Source organism: Gorilla gorilla, chromosome 19, assembly GCF_029281585.2.
Source record: "Gorilla gorilla gorilla isolate KB3781 chromosome 19, NHGRI_mGorGor1-v2.1_pri, whole genome shotgun sequence".
NCBI lineage: Eukaryota > Metazoa > Chordata > Mammalia > Primates > Hominidae > Gorilla > Gorilla gorilla.
In genome coordinates this window covers 95870559-95891028 of record NC_073243.2, presented here as the reverse complement: position 1 = coordinate 95891028, position 20470 = coordinate 95870559, and the positions used below count along the sequence as shown (strand labels likewise).

General features: G+C 39.9%; 1 protein-coding gene across 1 annotated transcript in view; it reads right to left on the bottom strand.

Moving 5' to 3' along the window:
- The window catches only part of MARCHF11 (membrane associated ring-CH-type finger 11), a 112763-nt gene extending 92681 nt beyond the window's left edge, over positions 1 to 20082 (bottom strand). The window contains exons 1-3 of the mRNA XM_019012998.4: positions 20008 to 20082; positions 18619 to 19662; positions 17307 to 17462 (exon numbers count right to left, since the gene is read on the bottom strand). Coding sequence (XP_018868543.3) covers positions 17307 to 17462; positions 18619 to 19158 — 696 coding nt within the window. The 5' untranslated portion in view covers positions 19159 to 19662; positions 20008 to 20082. The remainder of the gene's footprint in view (positions 1 to 17306; positions 17463 to 18618; positions 19663 to 20007) is intronic.
- Positions 20083 to 20470: the final 388 nt, after the last annotated feature.

Genomic DNA, 20470 nt, shown 5'->3' with positions numbered 1-20470 from the left:
ATCTAAAATATTTGATCATCAATATATTACAAATATTTTGCCAGAGACCACTAGATGTTATAATTATCTTTTACTTAAACTTGTTGCGCCCAGCTATACAATGGACAATCAACATTTGAATGTACTCACTATGATAACTTTAAATGGATTTAATATTATGCCTGAGATCACATGCTTTATATTCTTAAGATAGTTTAGAAGTAGTTGTTTCAAAGTATCTGAACAGAGTAAAGATTTAAATGCCCAGATTACAAAGTGGAATAAAGAAAATGGAAAATGATTGATTAAATCAAAATCTCATCAAATAGAGAGACACCTTGGTTTTAAACAAATTAGGTGAGCAATAACAAATGGCAAAGCTTTTTAAGTAAATGGAACCTGGGTCGAATTTATTTTCCAAAAAGGTGAAAAAAAAAATACATAGAAATGTCTCTAACCTAATGGAGCTCTGTGCACTCTGGGTCAAATTCCAAGAACACAACCGTAGTTCGTGTGAAACACTAGAGGGCAGAGTTGCACAGTAAAGTTCTTCTGACGTCTAACTGAGGACATGGATACCAACACTTAGGATGCTTGCTCCTGTAAACCCTCAGAACATGCTGGTTTATTTGGAAAGGTTTTAAACTTTTTTTAAATTATACTTTAAGTTTTAGGGTACATGTGCACAACGTGCAGGTTTGTTACATATGTATACATGTGCCATGTTGGTGTGCTGCACCCATTAACGCTTCATTTACATTGGGTATATCTCCTAATGCTATCCCTCCCCCCTCCCCCGACCCCAGAAAGGTTTTAAACTTTTAACAGATGATCTAAACTAGTCCACTATGAAAGCAATCAGCCAAATTCAGGAAACCCAGACAAGGGCTCCATGGAGAGTACTTACCCTAAAAATGATCTGTCTTCCTTCCTGCATGTGTTCATAAACAGCACATCTTATTCCTCATGAAATGACCATCGCTTTTCTCCTGAATAAAGGATTCTTAATAACCCACTTGTGCTTATGGACTCTGAGAGCTAAAGGTTTTAAGTTATGGATGACGTTTCCCATCTTATTTGGGAAACGGATTATTCCATTTTGGTTGACTAAGTACCATAAGCTCAAACAAAATGTCTCCATATTGTTAAAAGTTTTGCAGGGGAAAGAATCTTCACCCTTCAAAACTCCTTTATATTCATATTCTTTGTCAATGGCAAAGATTCAAAAAATACTGGCTTCCCAGCATCTTACCACACTGATAAATGGAAGCCATTTATTTCAAATGGAGTCTGGAAGCCCAAATATCAATTTGTGTAGCTCCAGGAGCAACATAAAAAGTTATTTCCCCTCTTTAAGCCATTGTGTGTCTTTCCCAGTGGCCAAGTCATGTACAAGCCACTTCAATATCTCCCAATTATATTATCTTGAAAATTACAGCCTCAAATATTCATTCTCCAAATAGCCAGGTTCCTAGAGGGCATTCAATGAGATGATGAAGCGTCTCTTCAAAATAATCCATCTCAGAAACTGTGGGCTTTTAACAGAAAAACTGTGCTTGTCCAAGGAGAACACAGGTCTAAAATTATTTTTCACTTGTTGTATTATCACTGTATTTATAAAAATCGATATTAAAAATAATTATAGTCCCAGGTAGACGCAATTTATCATATAGAGAGGTTTTTGAAATCCTAATGCTTTGATAATTCTATAAATTAAATGCTTAAAATGGCAACATAAATAAATATTTTAAATAACTCAGGAGGAGCAAATTGACCACCTGTTTCTCAGAATCCAGAATCCATTTTCACTATTCTTTGTCTCTGAATGTCTATCTGATTGTACTCATTTTTTCCATGCCCCTAAAACCAACGTCTCACTAGAACATGCTAGATATAAAATAGATTGAGAAAACTGAGCCTTTATCAAGGCTTTTTACATATTGACATAAGCTATAAAACTATAAGCTGTAAATATTGACCTCTCCAGTTCACTCATGGAAAACTGAAACCCAGAGTGAAATATACTTCAGTAGGAAAACAAACCATAGTAAATATTCACTAGCATACCCTATTTCTAGAAGGCAATATATTTTTTAAAATCTGTCAATCAATTCAAAGATCATGGATTGGTAGCCTTCACTGACCATTCTATCTAAAATTTTAACAATATCTCTCAACAATTCATAGACCCCTTCATTGCCCAATGTTTTTTTCTTATGATTAGTTCTTCTACTTGGAATTTCTACTTATATATTATCAGTCTGTTTGCAAGGTATGAGCCTAATGGCTGAGATTTTGTCTTTTTTGTTTACTTTTATTCATTCCCAGTGCCTAGAATACTGGTATCTAGTAGGTAATTAATAAATATTTGTTGAAATATTAAATGGATGAATAAATAAATGAATACACAGCAAATCCAAAATATAACACAATTTTATGTATTGCAAGTCCTGTTCTAATAAGACTAGGAGTCAAGAATCAATAAGAGACCATCAAATGCCAAGCATTTTGAAAATGTTACTTGATTTCATCCTTCCAACAACATTAAGAAATTAAACATAGAGTAGCGTTGTTGCTTATACAGCTGAGTAAGTGGCTGAGCTGAAATCTGGATTTGGTCTGCATATTGCCGAAGTCCATGCTTTTTTTATTATATTACGCTGATCCTCATACTATCTCAACTCTTCTAAAAGATGTGTAACAAATGTTTAACAGTAGGGCGCTTAAGTTACAAAAGCTAATTGTGTCAGCATAACTTCATAATCAAGACGCTCTGGAGGTGCAGAAGAAGCAACTGACTATGAATGGCAATAAGAATCTCTTGTTTACTAGAAAAGAACAGGTTTCCACAACTCCTTGGTTGCTCACAACAGGTCTCAGGTGGTGGTAGAAGGAGAAAATAGGGAAAAACAAAACAGTTCCCTCAAAAGTTATGGAAGAGGATAATTGCATAAATTCATAGGTTAACAGAATAGTCACAGCAATTCCATCTAGGGATTAAAAAAACATAATCTCAGACAGCACATATTCACCATGATTAGGGAATCTTAGACTGTGCTAAATTGATAACATCACAATCAGAAAGCAATTCCTACAATATTTGCTGATTTTCATAAGGCTGTATTCCAGGAATAACATCATACAGGTCCAAAATCCATTACCCTGTAATCCAACTATATGCTTTTTGTAAGAGGCACACTTTATATGCAAAAACCAAATAGGTTGAAAGTAAAAGGATGAAAAGATAAATCATGCAAATAGTAAATAAAAGATAAGTTGAGTAGCTATATTAACATCAGAAAGAATAGACACGAAGACAAAGCTTGTTATTAGAGTGCTATGATTTGAATGATGATGTCCCCTCTAAAATTTATAGGCTAAAACTTAATCATCAATGTGATAATATTAAGACGTGGAGCTTTAAGAGGTAATTAAGTGATGAGGGCAAAGCTCTCACAGATGGGATTAGGGCCTTTATAAAAGGGCTAGAGGGAGTACGTTTGCTTTCTTCTTCTCTTTGCCATGTGATAACATGGCATTTATCCCCCTTTTGACTTTGGGTCCCTTCCATTAAGTGAGGACACAGTGTCTGTCCCCTCCAGAGGATGCAGCAACAAAGTCCCACTTGGAAGTGAAGGCTGGGCCCTCACCAGACACCAAACCTGCTAGGGGCTTGATCCTGGCTTGCCAGCTTTCAGAACTGTGAAAATCAATGTCTGTTATTTATTAAATTATCCAGTCTGGTGTAGTTTGTTATAACAGCACAAACAAACTATGATATAGAGACAAAGGACATTCTGCAATAATATAATGGTCAATCCCTCAGGAAGATATAACACTTAATAAACATATTTGCACCTAACAACCAAGTCCCAAAATATGTGAAGAAAAAATGGACATAATTGAATGGAGAAACAGACAACTCAACAGTAATAGTTGTAAACTTGCATACCCCACTTTCAATAGACAGAAGATTAACAAGGAAATAGAAGTCTTGAACAACACTATCAACCACCACACCTAACACTATAAATCAACTACACCATACAGACATGTATAGAGCACTCCACTCTCTAGGACAGGCCGTGTGTTGGGCCAAAGTCTCTTACCCAAAACACTTTGGCCCATATGTGTTTCAGGATCCTAAGTTGTCTGGATTTTAAAAACATAATATGGTGCATTTTCAGTAGATTATAAAACATCCACACCACCATCAGGATTTAGGTCAGCACCCTGTAGCCAATCACAATATTTCTACAGCAAAATATATAATAATTATTGATAATAAATGAGATAAAGGCTATAAATAACTTGAAGTTAAAGTCCACATGTTTTTGCCAAAAATAAATCGTAAAATGAAATTAAAAACCTATTGCTTCTACTTTAAAGGCATATTTCAAATGTATCCATTTTTCCTCATCCCTGCCATCATCCTAGGACAGTCACCATTTTGTCCCTTTTGTCCTTAAAGGAACATTTTAACAGCATCCATGCTTCTACCCCTGCCTCTCTCCAGTCCAGCCTCCACAAAGCAACTGAAGGCATCTATTATTATTACTATGTTATTTCTCTACCTGAGACTCTCCAATAACTTCCCACTGCTCTTCAATTAAACTCCAATTCCTCAGGACATCTGCGCTTCATCACTCAAAGCCACCCAGCCACGTGGTCCTTTTATTCCCTCAAACACTCAGTCCTTCCCTGCTTAGAGTCTTTGGTGTCACTCTTCCCCTTCCAGAATGCTCTTCAAATAATTTTTCAAAGGTAGGATCATCATCAACCTTTAGGTCTAATCTCAGACGTCACCTCCTCAGACTTTCCCTATCCCTTCTACCTGTTCTTGGCCTTCCCTACATTATTTTTGTTTGTTTGAAGACACTTCATTTTAGAGTAGTTTTTTATTTACATAAAAGTTACAAAGGTTGTGCAGACAATGGCCATACACTCTGAACCCAGTTCCCCTATTGTTAATATCTTACATTGCTATAGTCTTATTTGTCACAACTAATAAACCAACGCTGGTACATTACTATTGACTAAGCTCCGTACTTAGTTCTGTCTCATGACCTTTCTCTTTCCAAGATCCTATATCCAGACGACCACATTACATTTAGTCATCATATCTCCTTAGTCTCTGGTTTGTGACAGTTTCTAAGACTTACCCTGTTTATTCTCCAGCTTTGAGAAGTACTCCTCAAGTTATTTTGTAAATTGTCCCCAATTTGGTTTTGTCTGATGTTTTTCTCATGGTTAGACTATAGTTACGGGTTTTAGAGAGGAAGACCACAGGTGAAATAATCTCATCACATCATACCAGGGGCAGATGCTGTCAACATGACTTATCAGTGATAATGCTATCAGTTATCATTGATAATGTTAAACTTGATTGCCTGGCTACATAGAATTTGCTAGCCTTCTCGATTGTAAAGGTATTTCCTCATCCTTTCCACTCTATTACCAATCTACTCTTTGGAAGCAAGTCACTAACTACAAAGATGGGGGAATTGAGCTCTACCTCCTGGAGGGGAGATTATATACATAAATTATTTGGGAGGCGAGAATTCTACCATTGAACCACCAGTGCAATTATTTGGAATTCTGTAAGGGAGACTTGTCTTTTCTCTCCCATTTACTTATTTGTTTGATGATTTATTTATATTGGTGTTCACCTACAGATTTTTATATTATAGTTCAAGATACAATCCAAGCTAAATTGTTGCTCAAATATTTCCAGCTTTAGTCACTGGCGGTTCTTCCAGGTTGGCTCTTGTGTCCCTTTGATGACTTATCCCCAATCCTTTTGTTTTTTGAGCACTTCTTTACAATCTGGCACTACAAGGAGCTCCAGTCTCATATTGCATGTGACTATTTTTTTAATTGGAGAATGATGTTAGAAACTGAGGTCTGATGCCAGGTGAGCTTACTCTCACTCAGGTGCCACTAATACTGAACCCCCTCAACAGACAAGAGCTAGAAAACATATATATGTAAACTAATCAAAGCATAAGCACATATGTGTAAATATTTCTATATTTAACCATGTCTATCAATAGAGATAAAATGGATCATGTGATACTTGATTAGAGTACATCGATATAAACTCATGCTTTGCTTAAGCCTGAGTTTATATAAACTATATAAACCATTTCTATCAACACAGAAATGGTTACATACAGAAACATTTACAAATACATATAGAAATTTCTATATGTAACATTTATATATATTTCATAGATATGTAAATTTCTATACGATTAAATGTATTTCTATATGTAATCATTTATATAGAAATGGTTACATATCTATGAAATATAGAAATGATTACAAATGTATCATCAATATAGAAATAGTTACAAATGTATCGTTTATATAAACTTATGCTTAAGCAAAGCATGAGTTTATAAGAATGTACCCCAGTCTAATCAAGTATCACATGATCCATTTTAGCATACTCTTTTTAATCATCCAGGATATTTGTCAGGTTTCACCAGAGAAACAAAACCAACAGGATGTGTGTGTGTGTGTGTGTGTGTACATATGTGTGTATGTATACATATGAGTGTGAGGAACATACAACGATATTCATTTACTTATGAACATACAACGATGTTCATTTACTTATGTCCCAACATTACCCCATTGTAAGCTGAGGGGCATACTAAATGCATATCACTTTCACACCATCATGAAATTGAAAAATTATAAGTCAAACCATTGTAAGTTGGGAACTGTCTGTATACACACGTGCGTGTGTGTGTGTGTGTGTGTGTAAGAGAGTAATTATAAGGAATTGGCTCACACAACTATGGAAGCTGACAAGTCCCAAGATCTGCAATCAGCAAGCTGGACACTCAAAAGAGCCAAGATTGTGGTTCCAGTTCAAGTCCAAAGGCATGAAAATCAAGAGAGCTGAAAGCACAGATCTGAAAGCCTACCAGTCCAAAGGCTGATACATTACAGACCCAGAAAGATCCAGTGTTTCAGCTGAAGTCCAAAGAAAATAATGATGTTCCAGCTTGAAAACAGGTAAGCTGAGTTCTCTCTCAGTCAAGGGAAGGTCAGCCTTTTTGTTCTAGTCAGGCTTTGAACTGACTGGCTGCAGCTCTCCCACATGAGGGAGGCCATCTGCTTTCGAGTGTGCTTTATCGGTCTACCAACTCCAGTGTTCATCTGCCCAGAAACACTCTCACAGACATACCCAGAATATTGTCTGACCAAATACCTGGGCTCCCCATGACACATAAAATTAACTCTCACACCCAGTTTATTTCCATTAGCATCATTAATGCAATCTATAATTAGCTACTTTTTGTATTTATTTGCTCACTTGCTTTTCTTCCGTTCCTTACTATTGATAATTTAAGTTCTAGAAGCAGAGGCCCTGCCTGTTTTGCCAACTCTGTAACTCTACGGCCTAGAACAGTGTCTGCTCTGTAGTAGTGGTTAACGTGTTGAATAAATGAAAAAAGAATGAGAAAGTACCAATTATCAATTAAAAAGTACCAATTTCTACTATGAGTAACATAGTAGAAAACAACAAAGAATACTTTGAGGCTACCTCTAGAACATGAGTAAAATCATCTTCCAGACCAAAAAATAAACACACACTGATCTGTCACTGTGTCACATTATATGAATAATCACGCATCCATCATCACTTCATACTGGAATTCTCCCCACAGGCAATTCAAGGGATGGTTGGTGTTTTTACCTGAAGCTTACTGTGGTAGAGCTTAATCATGTCCAAAATAAAGAAGCATATATTTCTCTTTCAAGTTTTCTTTTCTGTAACAAATATGAGTTTCAGTCTTAGTAGTATTCAGGTTGAGGGCAGTAAGTAGACAGGAGGCAGGGAGATTCATCACCCATCCTTATATGTTTCACCAAATCAAAATTTTTCCAGTATCAAAGCATCTTTCACTCCATAGCCTAGGAACCATGTCACCCACAGCTACCCAAAAAATTCTGGCACAGTTAGTTGTAATCTTGTTGGCTTCGCATGTTTTAATGTCTTTCAATCACTTCTCAAATTGCTGAAAACCTTGTCTAGATTTGAAAATGAATTTAATAGAAGCGATGGTAGTGTGACTGAGAGAGACCACTGTGAAAGCAAAGACTGTTTAGGAGGAGACGGAAAGGTGGTTTTGCATTCAAAATTTCTTTCTGCTTCCAGGGGAAGAAAGCGTGGCATGGTTGGTCCAGAGAATGCCATGCAGGCAAAGACTTCCACCCTATTCACTGTGCCCTCCTCCTTCTTTCCATGGGGCTGGAGGTCTCACTGGAAACCTCCCACCTACTCATTCCCACACAAAAGATGAGTCAGATGATGTTAGAAAAAGGAAGAAAGAGATGGAAGAAGGATAAGACAGATATTTACTGAATGCTCAATACAGGCCTGGCAAATCCTCTGTTCTTGACTACTCTAAGATTTTTATTTCTTCTATTAAAAAAAATAGGGCACTTGTATACATATTTATGTTTTTTTAAAAATCTACAAATATAACATAGGAAACAAGTTAATACTAGGGAGAGAGTTGGGGGAAAGAGAACAGGGCCAAATTATTTCCTGCAGGCTTTGGAAGATTGGTTAGTAAGAATATAAGAAAAATCCCCTCACGTTGTGTGAAAGATGCTTCCTTCTTAAAATATTTTCTAACAGGTTGAACAAACCAAGGCAAGCCTGTGTAAGTGTTCTGAAACAATTCTTCATTCATTGGAATGATTCTATAGCTCAGAGTCATGACACAAATGGAGTAAGGAGATGAAATCTTGCACAATCACAAGACCATATCAAACAAAGGAGTGCCAGGAGGGTTCCTGGAATAAGAGCTGGATACTTATGGGCGGCATCCTCCCCACCCCCGACACCCCATGCCCAAATTAAGCACTTGGCCACCTGCACCAAATCAGTATACCGAAAAGAGAAGAAAAACTAAAAGGCACACTAAGGCAACAATGGAACTCTATCATTATAAGGAAGGGACATCCATTGTACAGGTGTCATCAATCAAAATGAACCAACTCAAAGAGGTAAAAACTAGAGAGAAAGCATCTTTTTAGATGGTAGTTTTCAAAGCATTCCACTCCTAAGGGAACGATGGAATAAGAAATGTGTCCTCAATAAGTTCCCTTATTGACTTTGCTGATATAGAAATGTTTCTGGGTTCCTGTCATGTCTTATCATATAACAGGTTCCAGTCTACCTCTTCTTACATCAAATTCACTTGGCTAAATCATGTGGAACAGCTTTTGAATTATGAGTTATTCTCACAGGGAAGATGTTGTCAAATATCCAAGGATACAGAAAGCACAAACCACAGTGCAGTTTTTCTTGGCCAACTCCTCTGTGTCTGCCATCCATTTACTTGTAATTGCAGGTGATTATCTACTCATCAGTCCATTCCCTGCTATTCTGAAGGGTCGGAAGTACTCTCATTTTGCCCTCAGAGTCATCCCATTCTACTCTCAGAAGGTCCCAAAATAGAAAGAAGCCAAGTTTCCTTTATACCAATCCCTTTAGCAAAACATCAGTCACATCACAGCACAGCTACATGCCAAGGCAAAGCAGGAAATTAGTGAGGAGGAAATAGCCTGTTCTCTGGCTACATCTCCCTGGGTTTGAGTATTGTATTCACCGGTGGAAAATCATTTTTGAAGTTATGTTACAACCGTGCAAACTGCTCATCAAAAAAGTCACCTAGTTTTCAGCCAGGTGGCAGATTTCACTCCAAAAATTTATATCCAGTAGACGCTCTTAGCAGCTCATCTATATCCATGATCATACAGTAAAATTTCCAACAAATTATTCAAATTTCCTGAACAAATGCTAGAAGAAACCCTTCAAACAGTGACAATCTCAAGAAAGTGAGGGTGTCACACATGGGTAATTCCACATTCACAGACTTTTTTCATGACATTTTATTTTTTGAAAAGAGCAGATATGTCTCACTGGAAGCTTTTATAAAAAAAAATTCTGGGTTTTAAAAAATAGATCCCGTGTTACTATCAAGGCTTTTTTTCTGTGGTCTGAAGAACTGAACATACTTGCCCAGGCAACTTGAGAATAGCATTATTAGAAGATCAACTTGAGATACAAGTTGAAAATTAACAACTATTAGATGGCTAATGTATGAGTAATGAATGCAATTTGTTTTCCCTAAATCATACTCTCGCTCAGAAATAATATAACCTCCATGGTTCTTGCCACCTTACAAAAACACTCAGGTATGCATCTATTCATTCATACCATAAATATTCACTGAATGCCCACAAAGTGACCAAGAAAATGAATGTCAGCAATATTGAGCTGTGTTATATAATGTGCTCTAAAACCTGTCCCACTCATTGCTATGCTTGTCCCTCAGAATACAAGCCCAGAAACTCTAAGCAAATTAAAATAATCTCATTTCAAGACATTCAGAAGGGAATATTCCAAGGATATTTACTGCACTGCAGACAGCCTGGGGCGGGGTAAGAGCATTCTTTAAAATGTATTCCAGGACTCACAGAGAGGACAGTGGCCTGTTCCAAGGACACTTATTCTGAGATGCCCCTGCTTTCCACTCCTGACTTAACCAAAGCGACTCCTCAGAATTAAGGATTTGAATCTGATATGAACAAGAAACTGTTTCAAAGAAGCAATGGTTTTAATATTTAATACGGAAAAGTTAACAGCATTTCTTTTTTATTTATTTATTTATTTATTTATTTATTATTATTATACTTTAAGTTTTAGGGTACATGTGCACATTGTGCAGGTTAGTTACATACGTATACATGTGCCATGCTGGTGTGCTGCACCCACTAACTCATTATCTAGCATTAGGTATATCTCCCAATGCTATCCCTCCCCCCTCCCCCCACCCCATGGAGCTAAGATGCCACCGTTTTCTAAATAATGTAAGTTTATAATAAGTTCATTCAAAATTAGAAAGAAACATAGAAATTTAGAAACATCCCACCCATTGAATTTTCTAAGAGGTTATAAAAACCTAAGTCCAAATCAATACTCCATATGTTTAAATTACTACCAAATGCAGCTGAGTGAACCCAGCTCGCTACCTGTTTTTGTGTGGTCCATGAGTTTTTACATTTTTACATGGCAGGGGAAACATTTTTTTAAAAAAGAATACTATTTCCTGACACATTAAGATGATATGAAATTCAAATTTCAGTCGCTATAAGTAAAGTTTTACTGGAACACAGCTATGCTCATTTATTTATACAGTGTCTGTGGCAGCTTTCATGCTAGGACAGTAGCTTATAATGGCCCCCCTAGCTTAAAATATTTCCTGTCTGACCCTGCAGAGGAAAAGCCTTCTAACCACTAATTTAAATAGTAATACAAATGTTATCAAGTGAAGACAGGTTGGAGCCATGACAAGGCTCCTCTACCCAACAACTGCCAAATCTTCTTGTCATCCTGACTTGCTTTAACCCATAAGTCGACCCATTTCTGCCTAGGATGTTCTTTCTTCTACAGGAAGCTGTGTGGAGGGGCAAACAAAGCACAGAAGAGGAAGGTGTCCAAAGGGAAATGCACTTAAAAGGGCTGGAAAATGTAGAAAAGTCGAAGGTATGTAGAGAAGAAAGTCCTGAAGGGTATCACCTATAAGGTGCATGTTGTCCCCAAGCCTCGTTCTAAATAGTTTAAAAGCAAATACCAGGGCACAATGCCCTAAATGACCTTTGGCTCCTTTTACCAGTGTTTCAGAACCATCTGGCTTAGGAGAAATTGTAAAATCACTGTACATGTAGTCTGTACAGTAAATAAGATGGTTATAGTAGTATACAAAGTAAAATTTACATATTTTATTCAGCAGAAAATCATTCATTTCTTCTAGTGAGTAAAATACAGATTCTTATGTTTTGAAAATTAGTAAGCAAATGAAACAAAATTAACTCCTAAGGTGAGAAAATTGCCTCGTGATGTGCTGCTCATTTTGACATTTTTAGTTACCTACAAAATATGCCAGGATAGACATTTAAATATTATATCTCAGCATTGTTTTTTAGTTATTCAGCCACAGTAATAAAACACGTCTCCCCTCAGCTTGTCATTTGCTATTAAATCTGCAGAGAATGGAAGTAAGAGCAGCACTTAGAGAAAAAGTCAAAGGGGTGGCTCACCGTGTCACAGGCTGCACATATGCAGACATTTTTAAGCCATGAAATGCAAATGTCTTGAATGATTTCAAATGACAGCATGCAATGCCGATACAGTTCATGCTCTGATGTTTTCTTGATACATTTTCAAAACCAAAGTCAGTTTTCAATGATAATTTGTCAGCTCCTCCTAGTGCATCAGCTACATCCTACTAACAATCAGTTCTGAAGGTGGAAATGCCCCTTTCATGATGGAGCCCCATTTAGAAAAGTAGTGACCATGGGTTCCTCAGAAAGTTAATTAAAGTTCTATGTATGTATGTCTTACAAGAAGGTCTGGAAGCTGTACCTAAGAAGGACAGCCAAATAAACCCACCTGCTATCTAATTCCCCTCTGGTTCAAATCCATTATGATGAATCCCAGGGTTTTAAGAACATGGATACAAATCAAAAATAATCTCAAGTCCTTCTCCTTGCTAAGAGATTTCCCAGTCATTCTTACTGCTATAAGAAGATCTGCTGCTGACAGCACATTAGAAGAGTTTAAAGGAAAACGAGTAAGGGAAAGGCTAATAAAAAACAGTATAGGCCAATAACAAAGGCCAAAGCCTAATCCCTGAAAAGGTCTATGGACCACATGCAAGTTTCTAACCCTTCCCAAGTAGGCAAGGCAGGCCGTCGGTGCTCCAAGCAACAAAGGAGGAAGAAGGAAAGTTGGTGAACATCATGATTCCTTTTGACTCCCTTTGACTGATGCTCAGCCATTACCCCTTCTGTGACTGTCCCCCAGAAATCTCAGACTTCTCTGGCCTCCTGCCTACTCACAGGTTACATGCACCCACCTGACAGGGGCTGTTCTAAAGCATAAACAAAGTATGGCTGCCTGACCTTGAATAGTACTGTCCTGTGCTTGGCCACATTTAAGAGCATCTCATTGCTCCAATTATGAGTAGACTCCAATAAGGACATAAATAAGACCCACAGCGAGGGACATCTGGAGAGTAAATATGCTCACTGCACTGAGATCATTATATCTCATTACACCTGCTTTTAAAAATGCTGATTCATTCATCATGGATGTCAACTGATTTTCTCAGAAACTGAGGTGGGATCCCAGAAAAAGCAGGGAATAAAAATCCAAGAGTAAAGAAGAATATGGAAAGAGAAGCCATGAACTTCACTTTGGTGACACAATGAGAAATAAACAAGAAGGACCTGTGGCAGTGAGCAAGTGAAGGTCCCATCCCTTAGCTGACTGAACAGATCATAATATCCAGAGCCAGCATTTAAATGGCACCTGCTATGGGCCAGGTGTCATTCTAAGCATTTCACACATATTTATGTGTCTAATTCTCAAAATAAGGTATAAGACAGGTAGCATTGTCATCTCCTTTTTGAAGATGAGTCAATGGAGATGCAAAAAGTTTAAGTAGCTTGTCTAAAATAACAGATATTACCTTCCATTTACATAGCTTTTTCTTTGTTTAGGCAGTACAGTCTGTCTTTTATAGAAAGTTTAAAATTTCACATACAGTACTTTATCCCATAAATGTTATCTCTTCAAAGATCCATCATGCCTCTGGAAAAAATACCGAAGCCATTCATAAACTGGAATATGGCTTAATTAATGTATAATGCTCCCAACATCTCAAAATAAAATTGATCTTATATGTCCATGCATTTCACTAATTTTATGCCAGATTCAAAACAGAACTAGGCTTTACTCTCAAATTGTCCTTAATGCATCATCTTGGATATGTTAATAAAATAGATTCTGCCAGTAGATAGGAAGGTAAATGCATTTTAATTACCTCAAATGTCTTAATTAACTCCTACTGCTAATGATACGGCAATTAAGGTTTAACTACGTTGTACAGGATACATCTGCTAGCTTTCTATTGGGTCATGCTGCCGAGCATCACTGAAATCCAATGAAATTGGGAGGTTAGACTCCAATTCTCAAAGAATTCAAATCTCAATGAGAAAAACAAGTGAAACTAAGGTTTTAGGCTCACTGCAGCGTGTTTTCCTCACACACACCTGCTTCCTGATAACTGCTCTTTGCCCTTCTCTGTCCTCATCTTCCTCTGAGCACAAGGAAATACAACATGGTAATACTTGCTTGTGAAAGTGCTTGAGGATATACATCAAACATCACTGGTGAGTTCTTGCATACATTGTTTTAAGCTCCTTTAGTTCAGAGTGCTGGAAGGGAAGTTATGGTGATATGTGCTGATCCACCCGGACTTCATGAGGACCAAATGCAGAGACCAGGTCAGGAAGGCATGGCCATTTTGGAAGCTAACTCCTATGGGGGATAAAGATGGCCACTCTCTTTAAAAGAAGGGCCAGACTCCAGAAGTGGAGTCTATTTCCCCTTCTCTTGAATCTGAGTTGGGCCTCTGTCTAGCTTTACACGAAAGAATGCAGTAGATGGTGAACCACGTCACTTCCAAGGCTATGCCTTAAGAGATTTGTAATTTTCACTTTCATGGTCTTGGAACCCAGCTATCACAGTGAAAAGCAGCAGCCACATGGAGGGAGAACTGACACACCAGGTGGCAGCCCCAACTGAGCTTCCAGCCAACAGCCAGCACCAAAACCAGGTCAAATGAGAAAGCCTTCTTGGATGTTCCAATCTGGTTAAGCCTCTGGATGATGATAGCTCCAGGTGATGTTGCATGCAGAGAAAGACATCTCAGCTGACCTCCATCAACCCATAGACTCTTAACAGATCATAAATGACAGTTGCTGTTTAAAGCACTAAGTATTGAGGTGGTTTATTATGCAACAGTAGACAGTCAAAACCTTCCCAAACCATCTTAGAGATCCAGGCTGAAACTATTTCCTGCTTGCTACAGCCTTTTCCAGGACAAGTCCTGACAGATCCAGAAACATGAAGGCGGCTAGGATGGGATTGAGAAGCACACTTTCCAACAGGGCGGCTAAGACAGTGGACCCTGTGCCAGACTGACTAAGTCTGAATCTTGGCTTTGCCTTTTACTAGATAGGTACCTAGTAGAAGTTACTTAACTTTACTGTGCCTCAGTTTCCCTTCGAGTAAAATAGAAATATTCCTCACCTCATAGATTTGTCATGAAGATCAAATATCAGTATCCATATATATAAAGCATTTAGAACAGTGTGTAGCAAAGTATTTGTGAATATTAATATTTGTTCTCTGTTCTGTTCTACATCCAAGAAACCACCTATTCACAAGGGATTGGCCTCACACAGATACATGTGTATATGATGTAGTCCTGGAAAGTTATTTCATCTCCAGCTGTTCTGAGCTATCATCATCACATTCATATCAACTTTGTTTCTACATATGATTTTGTAGGTCACTACAACAATCAGATCAGGTTACAGATAATAGTAGTATTTACAGATGTCATAATAAAATTAATCCTAAATATGGTAGTAGTACCAGATTAGTTTTTGGGTTTTAGTTCTTTTTGGGGAAAAGGAAAATCATATGTACAGTTTGGGAGTTACTTTTTAAAAATAACTATTGAATCTTTTTTAAATGAAGCAAGAGACAGTAGTAACCAATTCTTTTTGCTATAGGATTAAAATTAGTAAATAGTATTTTTTTTTTGCCCCAGCTCTTGATCTCCTATTTTAAAATGTCCATCAAGTACTTATCTCTATTTACTTCAAAATTAATCATCCTAAATGAATTAACATATAGTTGCCATAAGTTCAAGCTCTTGAAATAGTCTTCTGTTTCAGCCAGCCAATGAGTGTCTGACCATAGCTCTTCTCATGGAACTTTTCTCTAGAGCCCAAAACTCTCTCATTTCTTATTTTCCCACATACTTCTATTGATAAAACTGTTGTAGATCCAATTATACTACCTATATGCTAGTCTTTGAAAATGGTTTCATCTGTTTTTCAAGACAACTATGATGGATTCATAAATTGATACCCAAGTAGTTCAATCAGAGGTTCTTGGAAAAGGTGTCAGGTTTGTGCCTGTCTTCAGCATGATAATATCACTCATCCATATTATTTATGCTTTCTCTTTCCAATTATTCACAAGCCCTAGGTCAGCTTGAGAAATACATATTTTCATTTTGTGGTTGCTAATCATGCATTAAATGGAGACTATCAGAGATGCAAATTAATTGCAAACTATATAAAGGATACAAAAATTTTAAACTATGAAATTTAAATTATGAATGCACTAGTAATTCAGCTTCCAGGTTCCTTCTGCAAACACTGGTAGTTCCACCTATATTGCATTGCTGAATAAAAACCAAATTGGGTGACTTAGATAGCAACAAGGAACACGAGAATTTATTACTTTTCCCCCTCCCAACTTTGCAATTCCCTATTCTTTTTATTTCTATTACTCCTTTGTCTCTGTTTTGAACCCTATTCTTTTATGTCTACTTAACTTCAGCCTACCAGATAACATTAATTGCACATTATTCTGCTTTTCCTTAAGATGTCATTCTTAATGTTTTATATTCTACCTGTCTGTTCAAAGAACCTGAATCTGTTTCACGATAAATTTTAGGCCTATTTTCCAGGGCATTTGTAGATTTATGTGTATTATGTTATTATGTGATTATACACAAAAAGTTTAAGAATATGTAAGAATACTAGTTCAGTAGTATTATTGAGAGTAACAGTTGGGAATACTTCTGCATCCACTATGTAGTCGAACACAGCAAAGAAGAAAATCAGCCAAAATTTAACTGCGAAAGAACATCACATGATAAAGAAAGCCTGGTTAAGTGGAAATAACATTCAGATTAGAACTAATAGGTTCAACCAAAGTTTTCACACCAGTGAAGTTTTGTTTTACTTGTATCTGTTCTCCATAAATGGAGCCCATTAGAGCTTAAATGCTTAAGTTAACAAAATATTAATAAAATCAATTGTGTAACATTTCTAATGAATAAAATTGATTTAAGTGTGGTACAAGTCATTTTACCAACTTGCCTTTTTAGAAAAAAGACTGGTATCATTTTATCAATAAGTAAAAAATTAATAAAGGAAACCATTCGATTAAAATGTCTTTTGAGTTTCTCACATAAAATGTCATGGTTTTCTCAAAAACACATGTTTACAAATTCTAAATCTTGGTTTTAGTGTAATTTTCACAAAATGTTTTTAAGTAGCATAAGTAAATATCCTTAGTAATAACTAAGCTTAAGTGCATTCATGTTAACAAAATTATTTCAGGAAAAATAAACGTTGAAACTGCTTACCTGGCAAGGTTGTTTCATTTTAATGGCTATAACATGGTATCTATAACAGCAAAGTTCACAGGTCCAGGAACCTCTCTCGCTGATCCACTTTAGCAGGCACAGCTGATGTGTATACCGAACTGACCCATCACATCGGCAGGGGTTCAACAACTCACCCTAAAAAGAAAACAGCTCAGTGTGAATATTTGTGTCTGTGTCTCTATTTTAAAAACCTAATGCTTCCTTTCTTTTCTTTCAAAGCCATTTACTCAGGATACAGCATCAGGTTCTATCATAGGAAATGAAATTAAAATTTTATACCTCTGATGGGAATGAAACTAAGTCTTAAAACTATTTCAAAGATATTGCTTAGAGTTATGACATAAATGTTCTACCAACATACAAAATGTCTGCAAGATATAGCTCCCAATACCCGTGGGGGAAAGCTGTACTATTAAATCTCTTTAATAACTTTTAAGTGGATGGTCAGATGCATTTCCTCTGCAGTTATTCTTAATCATTGCTAAAGAAGAAACGCATGGCATCCCAGAAAGCGGCATTATGCTTTTTTTTTTAATGTAGCATCATAAATATTGACTTAGGGCACTATATTCCTGAAAGCCTGTATATTCTTATGCAATTTCCTTACTTTTAAAAACATTACATCTAATCTTTCATCAGACCACACATTTGTAAGGGACATATGCTATCATTTCCTCTGCATGATTACTCTCATATAAGTTTGCATGCACCTACAATGGTGTTTATAATTTTAGAATTGTGTTGCTGACAAAATATAAATTGTTGGCATAATAGCCTTTCTTTCAAAGTCCATTCCTATTTCTCCTGTAAAAACTATCACACGCTTTTCACATCCGTGAGATTAAGTCACCCAAATTTGCAGTAAGGAAAGACTCTGCCCTTTCTGGTTGTGATATGACATCTGTCTCAAGATACATCTGTGGAAAACGGACTTCACCTTACATCTGACAGGTTTGCTTCTAAGCATAAACCAAAATCCATCGAATAATTCACAAAAGCCGCTTTTGGCATTATCACTTAAGCACCTGAGGAACATGTAGCTCCTAAGCCAGGAAGGAAAAAGAAAGTGTAGATGAAATTAAACCCAGTATTCACCACTGGGACATTTTTATTTGCCTTCACAGGAAGGGAAAGGGGAAGGCATATTGGAGCCAGCGCTCACAGGGCAGAACCAGACGAGCCTTACTGGAGGCAAACTGGGAGGTATGCGTGCGCTGTCCGTGGTGCTGAAAGCTTGACCGGCGCGAGCTGGAGCCGCCACCGGCTGCCTCGGGGTCTCGCCGGGCCTTACCTGCTCGGCGCCCTGGAAGCAGATCTTGCAGATGGGCTGGTGGTGCTGGTGCTGGTGCCCAGCGCGCTGGTCGCCGCCGCCACTGCTGCTGCTGCGGCTGCTGCACACCGAGCGCGTCTCGGGCTGGTCTCCGGCGCCCCGCCGCTCGCCCTCGCCGCCCGCGCCGGCCTCAGATTCCCCGGGGCCGCCTTTCGCTGCTGCCGCCTCCGGGAGGCGCCTCGGACCTTCCCCGGAGTCGCCGGCCGCCGCCACTTCCTGGCCGGCGGGCTGCAGGGGCAGCGGCAGAGGCGGCAGCTCGTCCGCTCCCCTGCACCGCGGGGCCACCTCCCCTAGCGGCTCGCTTGGCCCCGCGGCGCGCTCGGGGGTCTCGGGGGACGCGGGCAGCGGCGGCAGGTAGCGCGGGGCCGCGGGGACCGGGGCCGGCTCTCCCGGCGGCGGCGTCGGCGGCGGCGGCGGCGTGGGAGGTTGCGGGGGAGGCTCGGCGTCCCCGCTCTCCGCCCCGCGACACCGACTGCCGCCGTGGCCGCCCTCAAAGCTCATGGTTGTGCCGCCGCCGCCCTCCTGCCGGCCCGGCTGGCGGGCCGGGCTCTGGCTGCAGGGAAAGAGAGCGCGGAGGGGGCGGGAGGGAGAGGGGAAAAGGAGGGAGGGGGCCCGGACGCCTGGGGCTAGGGGGCGGGACGGGGAGGGGATGCGGAAGGTTCTGCAGCTGCGGCGGCGGCAGGCGCGGCCGTTCGGTGGAGCCGCCGGCTCGGCTCTGATGGAGGCGGCGCCGAATTCGGCTGCGCGTGAGAGCCGCGCCGCGGAAGGGGGGGCCGGGGAAGCGAGGGGGCGGGAGGGAGGAGCGGCGCGGCGGGGGTGACAGGGCGCGGGCGCGGGGTGGGTTGGGGGCGCGGATCAGCGGGACGGAGTTCGGAGTTCGGCTCCGAGCGGGCGGGCTGGAAGTGGGGGATCCCTCAGCCGCCTCCACGGGCCGGCCCCGCGCTCACGTCGGTTCCGGGGCGGATGACCCCTCTCCAAACGGCGCAGCGCTGCGGCTCTCGTGAGCTGGGAAGTAGGGGGCAGGGGAGAGGCCGCGGGTCCAGAAACCGTTACTGGATGGGCCGGTGGGATGTGGCGCGGGCCGGTGGGGCGCAACAGTCTGAGCCGAGACCCGCGTGGGCTTAAGGGTGCGCGAGGCGGGTGCCCTGGGCGCGCCCGAACTGGCTGAGCAGTGGAGCGGGAAAGGGCACGGGACCCGGGACTGTAACCGCCACTTCCAGGCCCTCGCTCCCCGCGCTTGGAGCCCTCAAGGGCACTCTCAGGGATCCCCGAGAGCCTTAAAACAGAAGTCTCTGGAACCTGTGTCCTCTCCCTGTCTGTCCCGCCCTCGAATCCCTGTGTCCTCCTCACCCGCTCCCTCCTGCAGTGAGCATCCCGGGTTGTTGGTAAAGATCTTGGTGCCTGGGAGGTCGGAGCTTCGTCTCCTGAAATGGTTTATACTAGTGAACCCTGGCGCCACGTTCTGTGGCTTATAATCACTTTCGTCGTCGCCGCATGAGGAAGCAAATGACACCGTCCCTTACCCTGGAAAAGTGGCTGCAGCCTTCCCTGGATCTTAGTTTTACTCACCCCGAAGTCAATTTCTCGGTAACTCCACCCTGCAAAACCTCTGTGGGACTCATTTCAGGGCAGAGCTAACAGTTTTCTTTCCGGAAAAAAAAAAAAAAAATCCCTCACCTGCAGGGAACTAGGCTGAGAATCGTGCACATGCAGTAGTTTCCAAATCCGTGCAGTGTGAGATCATAAAGCACCGGATTTATATGCGGCAGTGTGTCTATCCGAATTTTCACTGATGTGACGCTTTCAGTCTTTG